Source organism: Eptesicus fuscus, chromosome 3 (genome assembly GCF_027574615.1).
Source record: "Eptesicus fuscus isolate TK198812 chromosome 3, DD_ASM_mEF_20220401, whole genome shotgun sequence".
NCBI lineage: Eukaryota > Metazoa > Chordata > Mammalia > Chiroptera > Vespertilionidae > Eptesicus > Eptesicus fuscus.
In genome coordinates, this window is record NC_072475.1 from 42,803,241 (window position 1) to 42,817,187 (window position 13,947).

Here is a 13,947-nt window from a genome sequence, read left to right on the forward strand (position 1 = left end):
ATCAGGCTCTTGCGGCCCCGTCTCTCTCTCGGAAGTGGTTCCCTCTCTTGCTTCTCCGGAGGGACCAGCAGCTCAGATACGCCGCTGCTCCGTCTGGAGTGAGAAGCAAACCTGCGGGGGCTCGGAGGGGAGCACTGAGTCCAGGAATAGGGGGGTAGGGTGGGGTGGGGGGCAATGCTCGGAGTTGAGGCCCTGGGTCTCTCTCATCCCTTCCCTTCCTCCCCTTTCTCGCGGCTTCCCCGGGGAGGTGCACCTGGAGCACTCTGGACTGCGGGGTGTGCGGGGCTGGGCCGAGGGAGCGGGGGGGGGGGGGGGGCAGTGAGGCCCGAAGGAAGGGAGGTCTAGGTGCGGGAGAGCGCGCTCCTGGAGGCGGGCGTGGAGGGACAGAGGTCGCTTCTTCCTGGCAGGGCCCACGGAGAAACCCGAGTAGCTGCTGACATCTCGCCGCCACGGGGGAAATGGCCCGATGGGCTCTTGGTTCCCCATCAGGGTTCGAAGAAGGATAGAGCAGAGGGTGGGGTGAACGCAGGGTGGATGGCCTGTGTGTGCGTGTCGGAGATAGTGTCAGGGCAGAGGCCAGTGCCCAGGAAACAGGCGGTGTGCCGGAGGAGGCAACAGGATGGAGGGACATGTGGGAGGCAGAGGTGCTGGCTGGGAGGAGGGCACAGTGCCCAGGAAGGGGGCAGTGTGAGAGGAGCCGGCGTCCTGGAGGAAGGGGCAGGCAGGGTAAGGCAAGAGTATCCGTAGGAGAGGAGCGTGCCAGGATGAAGGGGCACATAGACCAGTGCCCAGGGGGAGAGGGCAGTGGAGAGGGAACGAGCAGTACCAAGCTGAAGGGGCAGTGCTCCGGAGGGCAGTGTGATGGGGTCAATGCCAGGCTACAGGGGCGGTGCGGGGGAAGAGAGCAGGGCTCAGGGCAAGAGGACAATGGTGGGGCGGGTGCGGTACCAGGGGCAGGGATAGTGCAGGCTTTCCTCTTCCCCAGAGTGACATCATGGCAAATTCCCAAACTGAAAGGACCCAGCTCGGGTGACATCCAGCAGGGCCGAGCTGGGCCAGGCCGGCCTGAAGGGCCTCGGTGCCAGCCGGAGGGGCTAGGGACGGCGCCCTGCGGAGCCGGCGCTCTGGGGGCGGGGTTCTGCTCCGCCCTTTCTCGGCGCGGACTGTGCCCTCGGCGAGCACGCGTGCTGGCAGGGCTGGGCTGGGCTGGGCTGGGCTGGGCTTCTCTGGGCCAAGGATCAAGGTCTCTGGCTGGGGTAGCGCCCCGTGCGTTCCAGTGTTCCCAACAGGAATACTGAAGAGGGCGCAGTCGAGCCTCCGCAGAGAGCGAGAAACCGCGCCACCTCCGCGGGAGGTGGGGGTCTATCTGTTGCGATCCCGCCCTGGGGCGGGGTTATCGGCCTGAGGCCCGCCCTCAACACTGAAGGCTCTCAGAAGCAGTAGTTCGGGGCGGAAGTTAGGATGCCCCGAGAGCTAGGCGACGGAAGTGGCCGTGCTACTGCCTGTCTGTGCGCAGGCGTTGTTCCATTTCCTGGCTGTTGCTGTTCTGGCGGTACCTTTCCCCCCGCTCCCGCTCGTGCTCTCCGCGCGAGGGGGGTGCGCCGTCCTCCTGGTCGTGGTTGCGCGGTCAGCGCCCCCTGTGCTACTCTCGTCGCCCTATTGCCATGGCCGGCATTCTGTTTGAGGATATTTTTGATGTGAAAGACATTGACCCGGAGGGCAAGAAGTTTGACCGAGGTAAGCATGGTATTTAGAGGCGGTTTTGGGTAAGGGACTAATCTGGTTCTTGGGGACACGCCCCCGGCCTCGGTCCACCCAACCCACGTGGCAGGCGCCTACCGTCAGGTCCTGATGTAGGGACCGCACTCAGGAAACATTTTATAGATGAAAGAACGGAGATTCCGAGCTCTGTTTGGGTTCACGCATCCTGTGCCCGGTGCCTGGGTGGCCTTTTCTCGTGGTGCTAGGAAACTCCTGGGCATCTTTCCGGTCACTGCCCACTCCGCTAGGCGCTGTACTGTGCACCTTACACGCTTTGTCTTATTTCTTTCAAGAGTCTACATGAGGTAGTCATTGTCTTACCCATTTTTCTCCGAGAAGTAACCCACCCAAGGCTGCACAGCAAGTAATCCGACTCCAGAACCTATATTATTTTTTGTTTTTTTTTAGTTTTTATTGAGTTTATTGGGGTGACATTGGTTGACAAAACCATGCAGGCTTCAAGTGTACAATTCAACAAATCATCTGCATACTGCATCGTGAGCCCATCACCCAGAGTAAAGCCTCTTTCCACCTATATTCTTGTATTGCCCTTAGGATCTTTAGCTTTTTGTGAAGCCCTCTCCGAGTTAGAGTTGACTGCTTGGAATAATAAAGAGTTGCTCTTTATCCTGTCACTGATCAATAATTGTTTCTTTCTGTTTTCTCACCCTTTGCCTGGAAACTGAGATGTTCTTCAAGACAAACACCGGTTCTTACATGTCCTAATAATCCCCTCAACACAGCACCTGACACAGAAAGACAAAACCTTTGCTCAAAGTTAGGTTGTTTCTTAATCACCGAGGCAGGCCTAGAGTCTGGATATTCTTTGTTGCCAGAGGACTTTTGATTCTTTTCCTGGGATTTTCTCCACTTTGCTTCTTGCATATCTGGTTCTGATTGAGTTTGCACTTCTGAGAGCAGATGAGACGCCAGTGGATGCAAATTGGGTTAGGTTGAGTCTTCTATTGCGTTCCGCCCCCCAAAGTGTGGTCTGCGGGGTCACCCTGGGTCAGGCACTTACCCTCTGCCACTCTTTCTCTACTTCTCTCCAGTGTCCCGACTGCATTGTGAGAGTGAATCTTTCAAGATGGACCTTATCTTAGATGTAAACATTCAGATTTACCCTGTAGATTTGGGTAAGTATTGAACACAGAAAATAGCAGGAGACTTTTTGCCATTTCGGCTGTTTTCACTCTCAGATATTGCCGTTACTTTCAGGTGACAAGTTCCGGTTGGTCATAGCCAGTACCTTGTATGAAGATGGTACCTTGGATGATGGTGAATATAACCCCACAGATGATAGACCTTCCAGGTGAGGGAGTGAAGAAGGGAGTACTTGAAATATGCCTGAGAACAAAGTAGATAAGTGGTATAGAAAGACCCTTATTTAATTAAGTCGTGGAATAAATGATTATCAGCAGAATCTGAGGAACTTAAGGAAATTGCTGCACTTAAGAATTAGCAAGGTACCTGGCCAGTGTAGTGTGGCTTAGTGGTTGAGTGTCGACCTATGAACCAGGCAGTCATGGTTCGATTCCTGGTCAGGGCACATGCCTGGGTTGCAAGCTTGATCCCCAGTGTGGGGCATACAGGAGGTAGCCGATCAATGATTCTCTCTCATCATTGATGTTCCTATCTCTCCCTCTCACTTTCTCTCTCTGAAATAAATGAAAACATATTTTAAAAAAAACCAATTAACAAGGTGTTTATCCAGAGCAGTGATTACATGCTTGTGATTTGTAGCTTTTTGATGGTGGAGGAAATGACTACTGAGTGACCTAGGCTGTATGGGCCTTGAGTCTTGGGGGGGAGTTTGGTGTGATGGGAGTTTGGAGCCCCATTGAGTTAAAATCTCAGTCCTACCACTCATTTGTTGAATAACCTTAACCTCTTTCAGCCTCAGTTTTCTTGTCAGTGAAAGACAGATGGTTGTATCTAGTTCACAGGTTTGCTGTGAGGACTAAATAATATTGTATTTGGAAAGTGCCTGTTGCTATAATGCTGGCACTTAGTAGTTACCAATTTTAAAGAACCTCTTATTATTGTTAACTAATTAAAAAATATGTTTTTATTGACTTTTAGAGAGAGAGGAAGGGAGAAGGGAGAGATAGAACATCGAGAGAAACTTCGATTGGCTGTCTCCTGCACGCCCTCTACTGGGGATTGAGCTCCCAACCGGGCATGTGCCCTGACCAGGAATCAAACCACTGACCTCTTGGTGCATGGGTCGATGTCCAGCCACTGAGCAACACTGGCCTGGCATTGTTAACTACTTTTAAGAATAACTGCCTCTATTGTTCCACAGGGCTGACCAATTTGAGTATGTAATGTATGGAAAAGTGTACAGGATTGAGGGAGACGAAACGTCTACTGAAGCAGCAACACGTCTGTAAGTTCCTTGGTCTTGTGAGAACCCTTTCACCCTGCCCTGTTCTGAGAATTTGGGACTTGCTTATCCTTCCTGTGTTGGGTCCCTCTCTCTAAGTACCTCAGACCTAAGCAGGACCCAGAAAGAAACTTCTGGGAACAGTTTTCTGTCTAAAATGTAGGCTGCTCACTTTGCTCTTTGTCAGGGTCTCGGCCCTGGTGGTCCAAATGAGAGACTGATAATCTTGCTATGTGCGGTGCAAAGGAAGGTTGCTTCCTTAGGAAATAAATGCAGCATTAAGTAATTAAACTGCTAGGTGTGTTTGTGCTTGTGTGTTTGTATGTATGTATGTATGTATGTATATGTATATGTTGCTACACTGCAACCCAATCCCTAGTTCTTTGGTTTCCCTGCCTAGCTATTTTTTCTTTTCTTTAAAATCTTATTAAAACAATATGTGCCCTTTGTAAGAAATATGAAAAGCAGAGAAGTAATGTCAAGAAGGAACAAAAGTCATCTATAATTCCATACCCAGAGGGAACCTTTTACATAAACACTTTTGAATAATTTAGGTATTTTTTTCTTCTGTGCTTTTTTTCTTTGAGATCTTGTTGTTTATTACAATGTTTTCTTCTACTCTTTTTGCTTAATGTTATGTAAAACATGTTTTCCCATGTCAGTTTAGAGCTTTTCCTAAACATTTTAATAGCTGTATATCTAACATTCCAGTAAATGGATATATCTGAATTGATTTGACCATTTCCTTTATTCTGGGCATGTAGTATTTTCCACTTTTGCTAATATAAAAAACACTGCCTTGCATGTGTCTGTGCATTCATTTTTGTCTGAATTTTGGTTCCTAGTGACAAAACATTAGAAAGGTGCCTCTTTTTCTTAGGCTGGGCTGGAGAGCTGCTGAGTAACAGCTGCTCCAAATCTCAGACTCATGGGACTGGACCTTCTGTTTCAGCTCTGCCTACGTGTCCTACGGGGGCCTGCTCATGAGGCTGCAGGGTGATGCCAACAACCTGCATGGATTTGAAGTGGATTCCAGAGTTTATCTGCTGATGAAGAAACTGGCCTTCTGAACCACTGGGAAGCCAGCCTTGCTGCCTAGTCACTCAGGTCATGGACATTTGTTCAAGCCTGAGTTGCAGTGGCTGTTGTCCTGTTCCGGAGGGGCTGGCTCTCCGTCCACTGGTGCTTCTCTGCCTGGTCTGGACTCAGTGGGAAACTGACTTGCCTGTGAAAGACCCAGCGGGAGAGTTTAAAATGAACCAGAGTTGTTTTGTGTGTATGATTTTTTTAAATTAAACTTTACTTTTTCAGACTTTTCCTCCCCTTAAAATTTCCCCCCATTTACTTTAAAATCATTTTTTTTTTTTTTTTTTTTTTTTTAGTTTGCCTATAGTATATGATGTCTCTGGCCCATAGCCAGATGATCATCCAATGTAAGATCTGTCTCAGCCTTTTGGTATCTGGGTTGAGGGTTTCTCAGTCTCCTGGCTGACTATCCCCAACATTTGTCCTCCAATGTGATTTTCTACACAAGAGACGATAAGGTGTTTTTTGGCTCCTGGGGCACCCCAGGCGCAGAAGATAACCCCCATTTGGCATAGAATTTTGAATTGGCAAGGAGCCCTGCTTGTGTCCTTCCAACACTTTCAGTCGCTTAAGAAGTCAAATCACGTTGACTTGAGTGAGTCACTTGGGTAGCCTGGAAATGTTCATCATTTTGAAGGAAGCTTTGGGTAGAGGCTTTTATACACAAGCATGGGACACAACTATGAAGAAAATAGGAAGAGTGGATTTGGTGGTTATGGGACCAGGTGGAGGAGCTAGCTGTCTGCTCTGTGTTCTGGTGGTGACCTGGAGGGAGGGTAAGTTTCTTACCGGTGACACTGAACAGGAGCTGCTGCACAGACCAGTGAAGCGGACAGGGCACCAATACCAATGAGGTTGGCAGGCCAGTGCCAGTGCCCGAGACAGTGCAGCAGCCTGACTGCGGTCACCACCTGGAACGTGGAGGAAGCACCCAGTTGAGGAAATGGTGATGCTTACAAGGACTCCAGCAGAGGAGCTGGCTCTTCAGCCTGGCATGCAAGGTCCCTGAGAAAGCATGCGGGACTCTGATTACCCCTGGGAAATTCAGGGTAACTATCCAGAGATTTGTGAGTGTGTATTAAGCAGTTGTCTCTTTTGATCTCTTGTATTGCCAGGGGAGCTGGTCCCCTGGTGGGATGCCTGGGGTATCTCCTTCCCCATCATTTTCAGGTCTTTACATGAGGTGTTAGAGTATTTAGGGAAATGGGTTGAAAATGAGTGGTCCCTGCAGGGGAGGAGGTAAAGGTGTTTCTTTTGCTTTAGTATGGGGTGGGGAGGGTGGAGAGGGAAATTGGAGATGCAGTGGGGGTTGGGGTGGATTTTTATGGGATCCTACAGCCTTTCCATAGAGTCCAGTTTTGGGGTGGGAGACAGGTAGAGAAGGGTGAATTTAGGTTGGAGTGGGAGAACCTAATTACTAATAGTAGTTTCTGGGGTGGCACAGCAGACTGTCCTAGCTGCTCTGGGCGGCAGAAGAAAGAGAACTGGCATACAGTTGAAAAGAGATAGGAATGTTCTGGTTGTAACAGTTTTTTGTTTTGTTCTGTGTGAAGAGAAGAGGAGACAGATTTGAGAATGGGTTAGATATTCAATAGGGACAAATTAGTTCACACTGAAGAAGCCCATGAGTTATTTACATTTGCCCCAGAGCAAGTCAGATGCCAATACTGGATGCCTGGAACTTTCTGGCTACATACTTTTTGCAGTTTTGCTATCTTTGTCTCATCTGACTGTGCTGAGAACTCCTAATTGTCTCTGGTCCCTTTGACATACCTGGTTCTGGGTGCTGCCTCTTTCATGTACCACAAAGGGTTTCATTTGATTATTAGATGTACTCTACTTGAGTACTGCAGTAAATTAAAATTTCCACTTACCATTCCCTTGACTGCATCCTGGAATTTGTAGTGTAGATGAACTGATTCTTTCCCACGTAGAAACTGACACCATTCGAGATTTGGACAACACTTTTGAGCTTAGTGCATTTGTTGATAGCTTCTCCATGGCAACTGTTCTGTCCATAATGGGGGAGAGGGACACCTGGAGATGTCTAAATTGGTCACTCGTACCAAGAGCTTTGGCTTTTTACTCAGAATTCTTTTATCTGTTGATGTATTTACTCCCTAAGGACTTGGGAATTTTTCCTAATAAATAGAATCACTGAATAACATTGGACAGTGCACCGCACTGGGGAGAGCATGCGCTTTAGACTAAGTTGGCCTAGGCCAGTGGTCGGCAAACTCATTAGTCAACAGAGCCAAATATCAACAGTACAACGGTTGAAATTTCTTTTGAGAGCCACATTTTTTAAACTTAAACTTCTTCTAACGCCACTTCAAAATAGACTCGCCCAGGCCGTGGTATTTTGTGGAAGAGCCACACTCAAGGGGCCGATGAGCTGCATGTGGCTCGTGAGGGTGTTTCTTTTCCTTCTCACAGGCTGTGAAACCTTTGGGAACTTGCCTGGCTTCTCCCTCATCTATAAAATAGAGAGTCACCGGAGCCTTAAAGAAGGCCATACGGTTCCTGGCACACTGACTTTCTTCCTGCTTCAGCACGCCTCCGGTGATCCTAGGTATTGGCGGCAGAGTTGGGAGCTCTGGGTTCCTGGCTCTGCCTACACTGTGGACGTGCCTCTCCTGTCCTAGCTGCTCTGGGTGCCAGAAGAAAGAACTGGCATACAGTTGAATAGAGATAGGAACTTCCTTGTCGTAACAGTTTTTTGTTTTGCGTGAAGGGAAGAGGAGACAGAATGATTTGGGAATGGGTTAGATATTCAATAGGGACCTTTTGGTGGGGAGGGAAGAGGAGGAACTTCCATTAGTTTTCCCTACAGGAGCCTCTGGAGGTAGTGTTGACCTTTGCAGTGGAGATTTGTTCTGGGCAATATAAACCTCCGCTCCCTTAGCACCAAGATGGCATTTATGGGCAAAGCCCCATAAGCCTGGCTTTTTTCTCTGGAGATCCCCTAACAGAGTTTATGGTGGTCACACAAAGCTGCTTTTTAGATACTATTTACCTCTGGGTATTGGGAAATGAGCCTTCAACTTGTACTTGAGTTGTAACTTGTGTCTCCTGCTGTGTGAGCCCTAGGAGGCTGACTCATGCCACTTCCTGCACTTCCCCCTGACCTCCACAGGAGGGAGGCAGGACCCAAGCTTGGCGAAGCTTCCTGCTGAGCTGCTGAAGCTCCGGCTGTTTGCTCAGCTGTCACTTCCAGGTCTTGTCTTGCCTGAACTGTCTGCACATCCTTACCTGAGGTGTGAGGCACTCCTAGGCTTCCTGTTAGCTTTTCTTTTCTTTTCTTTTTATTTTGTTAGGGAGGAGCAGAACTATTGCCCTTTGAGAAGAATATCTTTTTCTTTTCAGTTAGCTTTTGGGTACTTAATTTATTCTTTATTTATATAGGCTCAGACAGTCTTTCTGGGAGACAACGTCTCATTCATTTCTCAGGGGTAAGGATCTCCTAAGAAAAGGAGATCAGAATGCCATTGAGAATGAGGTAAAGGGTTATGGTAAAGAGACTAACCTTAGTTCTGAGCAGAAAACCAACGCTCGCTTTTCTGTTTTCTGACATAAGATTAGTCTCTACCTTTGTTCAGAGGGCAGGCCAGTCCAGGCCTTTAAGGAATTATCGTACGAAAAAGCATATAGAGAATTCGTAAGTTGTAAATTTGTACAGAAAATAGACCAACGATAACTAGCTGCTCTAGTGAATATTATTGATAGGTTAAAAAAATAGCTTTTTCTGCCCTGCCGGTGTGGCTCAGTTGGTTGAGCGTCATCCCATGCACCAGGAGGTCGCTGGTTCGATTCTGGTCAGGGCATATGCCCAGGTTGGGTTGCAGGCTCCATTCCCAGGAGGGGGCATGTAAGAAGCAGTAATCGGTGTATCTCACATCAATGTTTCTCTCCCTTCCCCCTTCCCTTCTCTGAAATCAATAAAAACATATTTAAAAAAAATAGCTTCTGGTGTTTTAAACAGTGAAAAACTATCCCCTTTCTGTCCTATGTATCTGCCTTTACCAGGGCTGTGGGTTCCAGGGAAAGCAGGAAACCTGGTGGAGCTGCAGTTGTCTCCCGGGCCTCTCCTCCGGGTAAGAGAATTACAATGGGAGACACTGCTGGTGTGGGCAGTGCCTGAGCACCTTACTCCTCCCGAGACAGATTCTGGAATTGAGGGTGCGCCGCCGCTAGGAGAGGACTGGTGGGGTTGAGCATGGCAGCAGAAGGGTCAGGAAGCGGGAGTTGGAGCTGGGCCGTGGGGGTGGGCACGGAGGGTGAAGGAGAGAAGAGTGTATGTTGTCCAGTGGGAGGAAGGGTTAGGGAAGAATATCCAGGCTGGAGGTTGGGTGGCAGGGAACCCATGTCCGAAGTTCCTGGAGGAATATTCAGGGCTCCTAGGGCCCTGGGTGAGGGTCCAGGAAAGAGTCCATGAGTTCCATTCAAAGGTCCGTGTGTCCTGTTCAGTTGTCCAGGGATTTGGCCTAGGAACCTGGAGGTTTGGTTCAGCAGACCAGGCCTCTTGGCTCTGACGCCCTGCAGCCTCTTCAGAAGTCCAGAGCCAGTAGTTTTGGCCAGGACGCTGGAGTTCGTCTCCAACAATCCAGAAGTCCTGTTTGGAAGCTTGTTCAGTGTGAGGAGTAGAGAGGTACTGTGTGGGAGCGCTGTGGTGGGTAGGGCCCGCTTGGCACAGAGGGTGGGCCCTACTGCATACAGCAGGAAACGCACCTTTCCTCGGAGCAGTTGTTGGAAGCTCAGGAAGATGGCATGGGGATCTTTGTGAGCTGTGGTCCTGCCCTGTGGAGGAAGCTGAGGGCAGAGGATGGGCCTGAGGCCAGAGACCTGGGCCAGATCTCATGCCTCCCTTGTCTATGTGGGAAGATAGGGTACCAGCATCCAGGCTTTATGGCTGGGAGGGAGCATTCCTTGGGAGGTCATCTCTACTACCTCAAGATTCTTAGAATTCCTCTTCCCTCAGGCCTTCTAAGGAGACTGAGTCAGAAAAGAGGGACATTTCCTATAGTTCCCTTGACTGGGGACTTACCTGGGTTCCAAGGAGGCCCTGCAGGGCCCCAAGGAGGAGGCGAACTTGTCCAGAAAGCTGCCCCAGTAAGAATGAGAGGCAGGTGGGTCCCAGTTGTCCCCGTGCTGCCATGACTCCCTCCAGCAGGAGGGTCGTCGCCCCCAGAACGTCCTGTGCCTTGGTCTGCTCCTGGGAAAGAGATGGACGAGAGAAGTGCACTGCTTCAAAGGGCATGCTAATAGCGGGTGGGAAGCTGGGAGGAGTAGCCAGCAGAATGAATCATAGAAGCTGAGAATTGGACAGGACCAAGGTCCCACCCAGCACAGGAATTCCTTCACAGTCTCCCGACAATTGGTCATCAGCCTCTGCTTGAATAACTCCAGTGTCCGGTAACCCTGCCTGGTCTTACACTTCCTTTCAGTCAGAAAAGCTCCTTTTCTTTCTTTCTTACATTATACCGAAATCTGCCCTTTTATGGCATTTGCCTCTTGGTTCTAGTGCTGCAAAAAAATCTCTTTCTGCTACAAAATCTTAGGATCATGTGATTCTTTTTTAACTGAATGTAGAGATGAAACCATCATAAAGAGCATAAAGGTGAAGGGAAGGGCTTGCTGGTACGTGGCAGAGCTGGAACTAAAGGCTCTCTAGGAGCTGCCCTCCCCTAGCCCAGCCCCCTAGGACCCAAAGGGAGAATGAGATTGCAGGGGTCTTGAGGATAGAAGAGTTGACCTACCATGGAGTGCTCCTTCCCAGTGGTTTCCTGAGCCTCCGACTAAATCTCCACATGCTATACCATGAGACTGCCGCTTAGTACAAGCTAATCTGACAGGCTTTTTTATTTTATTTTTAAAAATTTTAAATACGTTTTTATTGATTTCAGAAAGGAAGGGAGAGGGAGAGAGAGATAGAAGCATCAATGATGACAGGGAATCACTGATTGGCTGCCTCTTTCTCGTCCCCCACTGGGGATCAAGCCCGCAACCCGGGCATGCGCCCTTGACCGGAATCGAACCCGGGACCCTTCAATCCGCAGGCCGATGCTCTATCCACTGAGCCAAACCAGCTAGGGCAGGCTTTTTATTTTTTTAAACCATTCCTCATATAACATGTTTTCTAATCTCTTACTGTTCAGGTTGTTTCCTCCTGGGTATATGTTAGTTTAATAGGTCCTCTGAATAAATTAGCGTGTGTCTAGTACTTAGTCCAGTATTTTTAAGTGCAGTCCACTCGGAATTTTATGGGAATATTTCCACATTATTGGTGCTAAACATTGAAAGCTACCCAGAACCACTAGGTTTTTAAATAGCTGCCTCAATAATGTTGTTACATGTGAAGTTTGGGGTCAACTCAACCCTCCTGGATCCTTTTCATAGTAAATTCTAGGGCCAGAAGTTTATATGAGGGAAGTAGGGCATTGTGGCCTGCAAGCTGGAATAGGACTTTGCTCGAGTACTTTACACATGTAGAATTTTTTATCTATCTCTGTTAAATTCCACCATGTTTTGAACCTCGCCTTTCAGTGACTTGAATTTTGATTCTGTCTTTTGTTATTTTTGTGGTGGTTCCCAGCTTTGTGTCATCTGTGGATGACAGATCAGTCTTACTTACTCATGCCAACTGAAGAAGCTTGAATTGGAATAAGTCAAAGGCATGGCCCATGAGAGACCTCTATCCAGCTTTTCATGTTGTTCAGCTTTGAATCTATTTAACACACTGGCACTGCAAGTCATCCTCTTGTCCAGAGGATGTTATCACAGTAGAATGTAGATTGGGTTAGAGTGGCCAAGCTGAAGATGAGATATTTTCAGAGAACTCAGGAATTTTAAAGAACCCACAGGAAGCAACAGGAAACCGACGAAGACAGGACTTAGAGAAACCCAGGGAAGGGGTGGCTTTCTTACCGTCTGGGTTCTCCATTCTCCCAAGCTGAAGTCCACAGCAGGCAGCAGGACAGGTGTGGACAAAGGGTGAGTGTCTGGGCACTGGCTCTGTTGAAAAAATTGGTGGGAGAGGGGAAGAGAAAGGACATGGTAACCTAATGACCAAGATGCGTCCATGAGTAATAGGTCCAGATTAGCTTTTAGAGGAGAGCTTGATTGCCAATCATAACCCTTGTCAAGGTCATGGTCTTACCAAAGACAATATTGGAAGAACAGGGATTGGATCAGGGAGTGAGGGTATCTTACCAGTTAAACGGGCAGAGGGGACAGTGTTTGGGGGTTCTCACCAGTCGGCCGTGAAGGACATGAGCGTCACGTAGCAGTTTATTTAGCAGTCGGGGGTCACAGGCAGGAGGAGCCGGGCTAGACCGGGTCAGTCGTGCAGTTAGGAGAAGCATGACCACGAGGAGCAGTTCTGAGATCAGGAGAGGCAGGTCGGAAGGGGTGGATCAGGAAGAAATCATTGTTGGGTGGTGGTCCAGGAATTCCCATTTAGGACCCAGGCCTGAAACCCATGGAATCTGCCACTCCGATGCCTCATTCCTCGGAAATTGGGTTCTCCCAGCCCTCCCCCACTGCGGCATATCTCCTTTCTCTTTCCCCTTCTACCGTGCTCTGATTTGGCTCTCAGCCTCGCCAGCGTGTGCTTACCAGTCAGCTCCATTCTGGCCAGGCTGTCTGGCTGGAGTGGCTCCCTGTATGGGGCCTCTGCCCTGAATCCTTCCTGGGGCCATGGAGGCGGCTTGGGCTCTTGCACTTCTGGGCAGAGTGGGGTGGGGCACACAGAGTTGGGTGGGGCGCGGCACAGGTGGGCTGAGGAAGAGGGTCTGGAATCTATCCTGCAAGTGACGGGGCTGATGAACACTTATTCAAGTTTTAAGGAAGATACTCTGGCTGGGGGAACAGATGCTGGGAGGGCTTGCGATGCTGACTGACCAGCCTAGAACTGCTAAAGCTCTGAGTGCTCCCACGTTTTCTTGTGAGAGTAGCATATGGTGTCTCCTCTTTGTCAGGGTTTCTCAGTGAATCTGACACGAGTTTGGTGCCTCCTGCCGAGAGCAGCAGGACAGGATATGTACACAAACACACATCTTAATGGGCCTCAAATTCTGAGCAACCTTGATTGTTTGGTTGCATAAAATCTGGAATGGGGATAGAGAATGGAGCACTGTGGCACAAACCTGAAGAAGAGGGGGGAAACCAGGATAAGGCCAGGATGGGGAACTAGCAAATATGTATGTACAATGTACGGAGGGGTAGCTTGTGGAGTGGGGCTGGGAAGTGGAATTAGGCAAAAACAAACAAATAAGCAACACCAACAAAAAACAAAACATTGGACTAATATAAGTCATTGATTAAAAGATTAAGAGAAGGTGGCATGGGAGAACTTAACCTCTCATTCTTCCCCTATTTACTCCCACACATAAAGCCTCTTAAAGTTGTTCTTTGCACACCAAGTTCTGAAATACTGGGTTTTCCAAGGCAAGGAGGTAGGCTAACATTCCCGAGACTTTCTTCCTGAGGCAAGTTGTCCAGGAATGGATACCTACTGAGTGAGATGATGCCCTCCTTACATGGTATACCTCGCCACGGCCACCCACCACACCTCATAGCCCATACCTTCCTCCCTGCCCCCTCTTCAGACCCCTTCCGGTTCCTTCACAGGACCCCCCACATGGCTTCCTCCTTCTTTCACAAGTTGTGCAAAGAGGCCTGCACCTGTTTCAATATTGGGATTTCCTATAGGTCTG

The 13,947-nt window shown here is 49.0% G+C and overlaps 2 protein-coding genes across 4 annotated transcripts; one reads left to right on the plus strand and one right to left on the minus strand.

Annotated features, from left to right (window-relative positions):
• Nucleotides 1-1,402: 1,402 nt before the first annotated feature.
• On the plus strand, nucleotides 1,403-5,459 carry POLR2H (RNA polymerase II, I and III subunit H). Of its 2 annotated transcripts, XM_008157544.3 has the most exons (5): nucleotides 1,419-1,737; nucleotides 2,814-2,897; nucleotides 2,980-3,073; nucleotides 4,067-4,150; nucleotides 5,100-5,459. In XM_008157544.3, the coding sequence occupies exons 1-5, from the start codon at nucleotides 1,665-1,667 to the stop codon at nucleotides 5,215-5,217; spliced, it is 453 nt and encodes a 150-aa protein (XP_008155766.1). In that variant the 5' UTR covers nucleotides 1,419-1,664; the 3' UTR covers nucleotides 5,218-5,459. The 2 variants fall into 2 exon arrangements, with proteins under 2 accessions (XP_008155767.1, XP_008155766.1); XM_008157545.3 differs by lacking the exon at nucleotides 4,067-4,150 and having other exon boundaries at nucleotides 1,403-1,737.
• A 4,005-nt stretch (nucleotides 5,460-9,464) lies between these two features.
• On the minus strand, nucleotides 9,465-12,860 carry THPO (thrombopoietin). Of its 2 annotated transcripts, XM_008157548.3 has the most exons (6): nucleotides 12,848-12,860; nucleotides 12,484-12,611; nucleotides 12,158-12,244; nucleotides 10,278-10,445; nucleotides 9,962-10,042; nucleotides 9,465-9,845 (listed from the first exon to the last, which is right to left on the minus strand). In XM_008157548.3, the coding sequence occupies exons 1-6, from the start codon at nucleotides 12,858-12,860 to the stop codon at nucleotides 9,465-9,467; spliced, it is 858 nt and encodes a 285-aa protein (XP_008155770.3). The 2 variants fall into 2 exon arrangements, with proteins under 2 accessions (XP_008155770.3, XP_054567375.1); XM_054711400.1 differs by having other exon boundaries at nucleotides 9,465-10,025.
• Between the last annotated feature and the right edge of the window lie 1,087 nt (nucleotides 12,861-13,947).

Coding starts and splice junctions, on each gene's coding strand:
- THPO (XM_054711400.1), bottom strand. Junction 10,446..12,157: donor GAGAATGGAGAACCCAGACG/GTAAGAAAGCCA, acceptor TCTCTTTCCCAG/GAGCAGACCAAGGCACAGGA. Junction 10,026..10,277: donor AGGGCCTCCTTGGAACCCAG/GTAAGTCCCCAG, acceptor TCCACAGGGCAG/GACCACAGCTCACAAAGATC.
- POLR2H (XM_008157544.3), top strand. CDS start 1,665: ATGGCCGGCATTCTGTTTGAGGATATTTTTGATGTGAAAGACATTGAC. Junction 2,898..2,979: donor GATTTACCCTGTAGATTTGG/GTAAGTATTGAA, acceptor CGTTACTTTCAG/GTGACAAGTTCCGGTTGGTC. Junction 3,074..4,066: donor ACAGATGATAGACCTTCCAG/GTGAGGGAGTGA, acceptor ATTGTTCCACAG/GGCTGACCAATTTGAGTATG.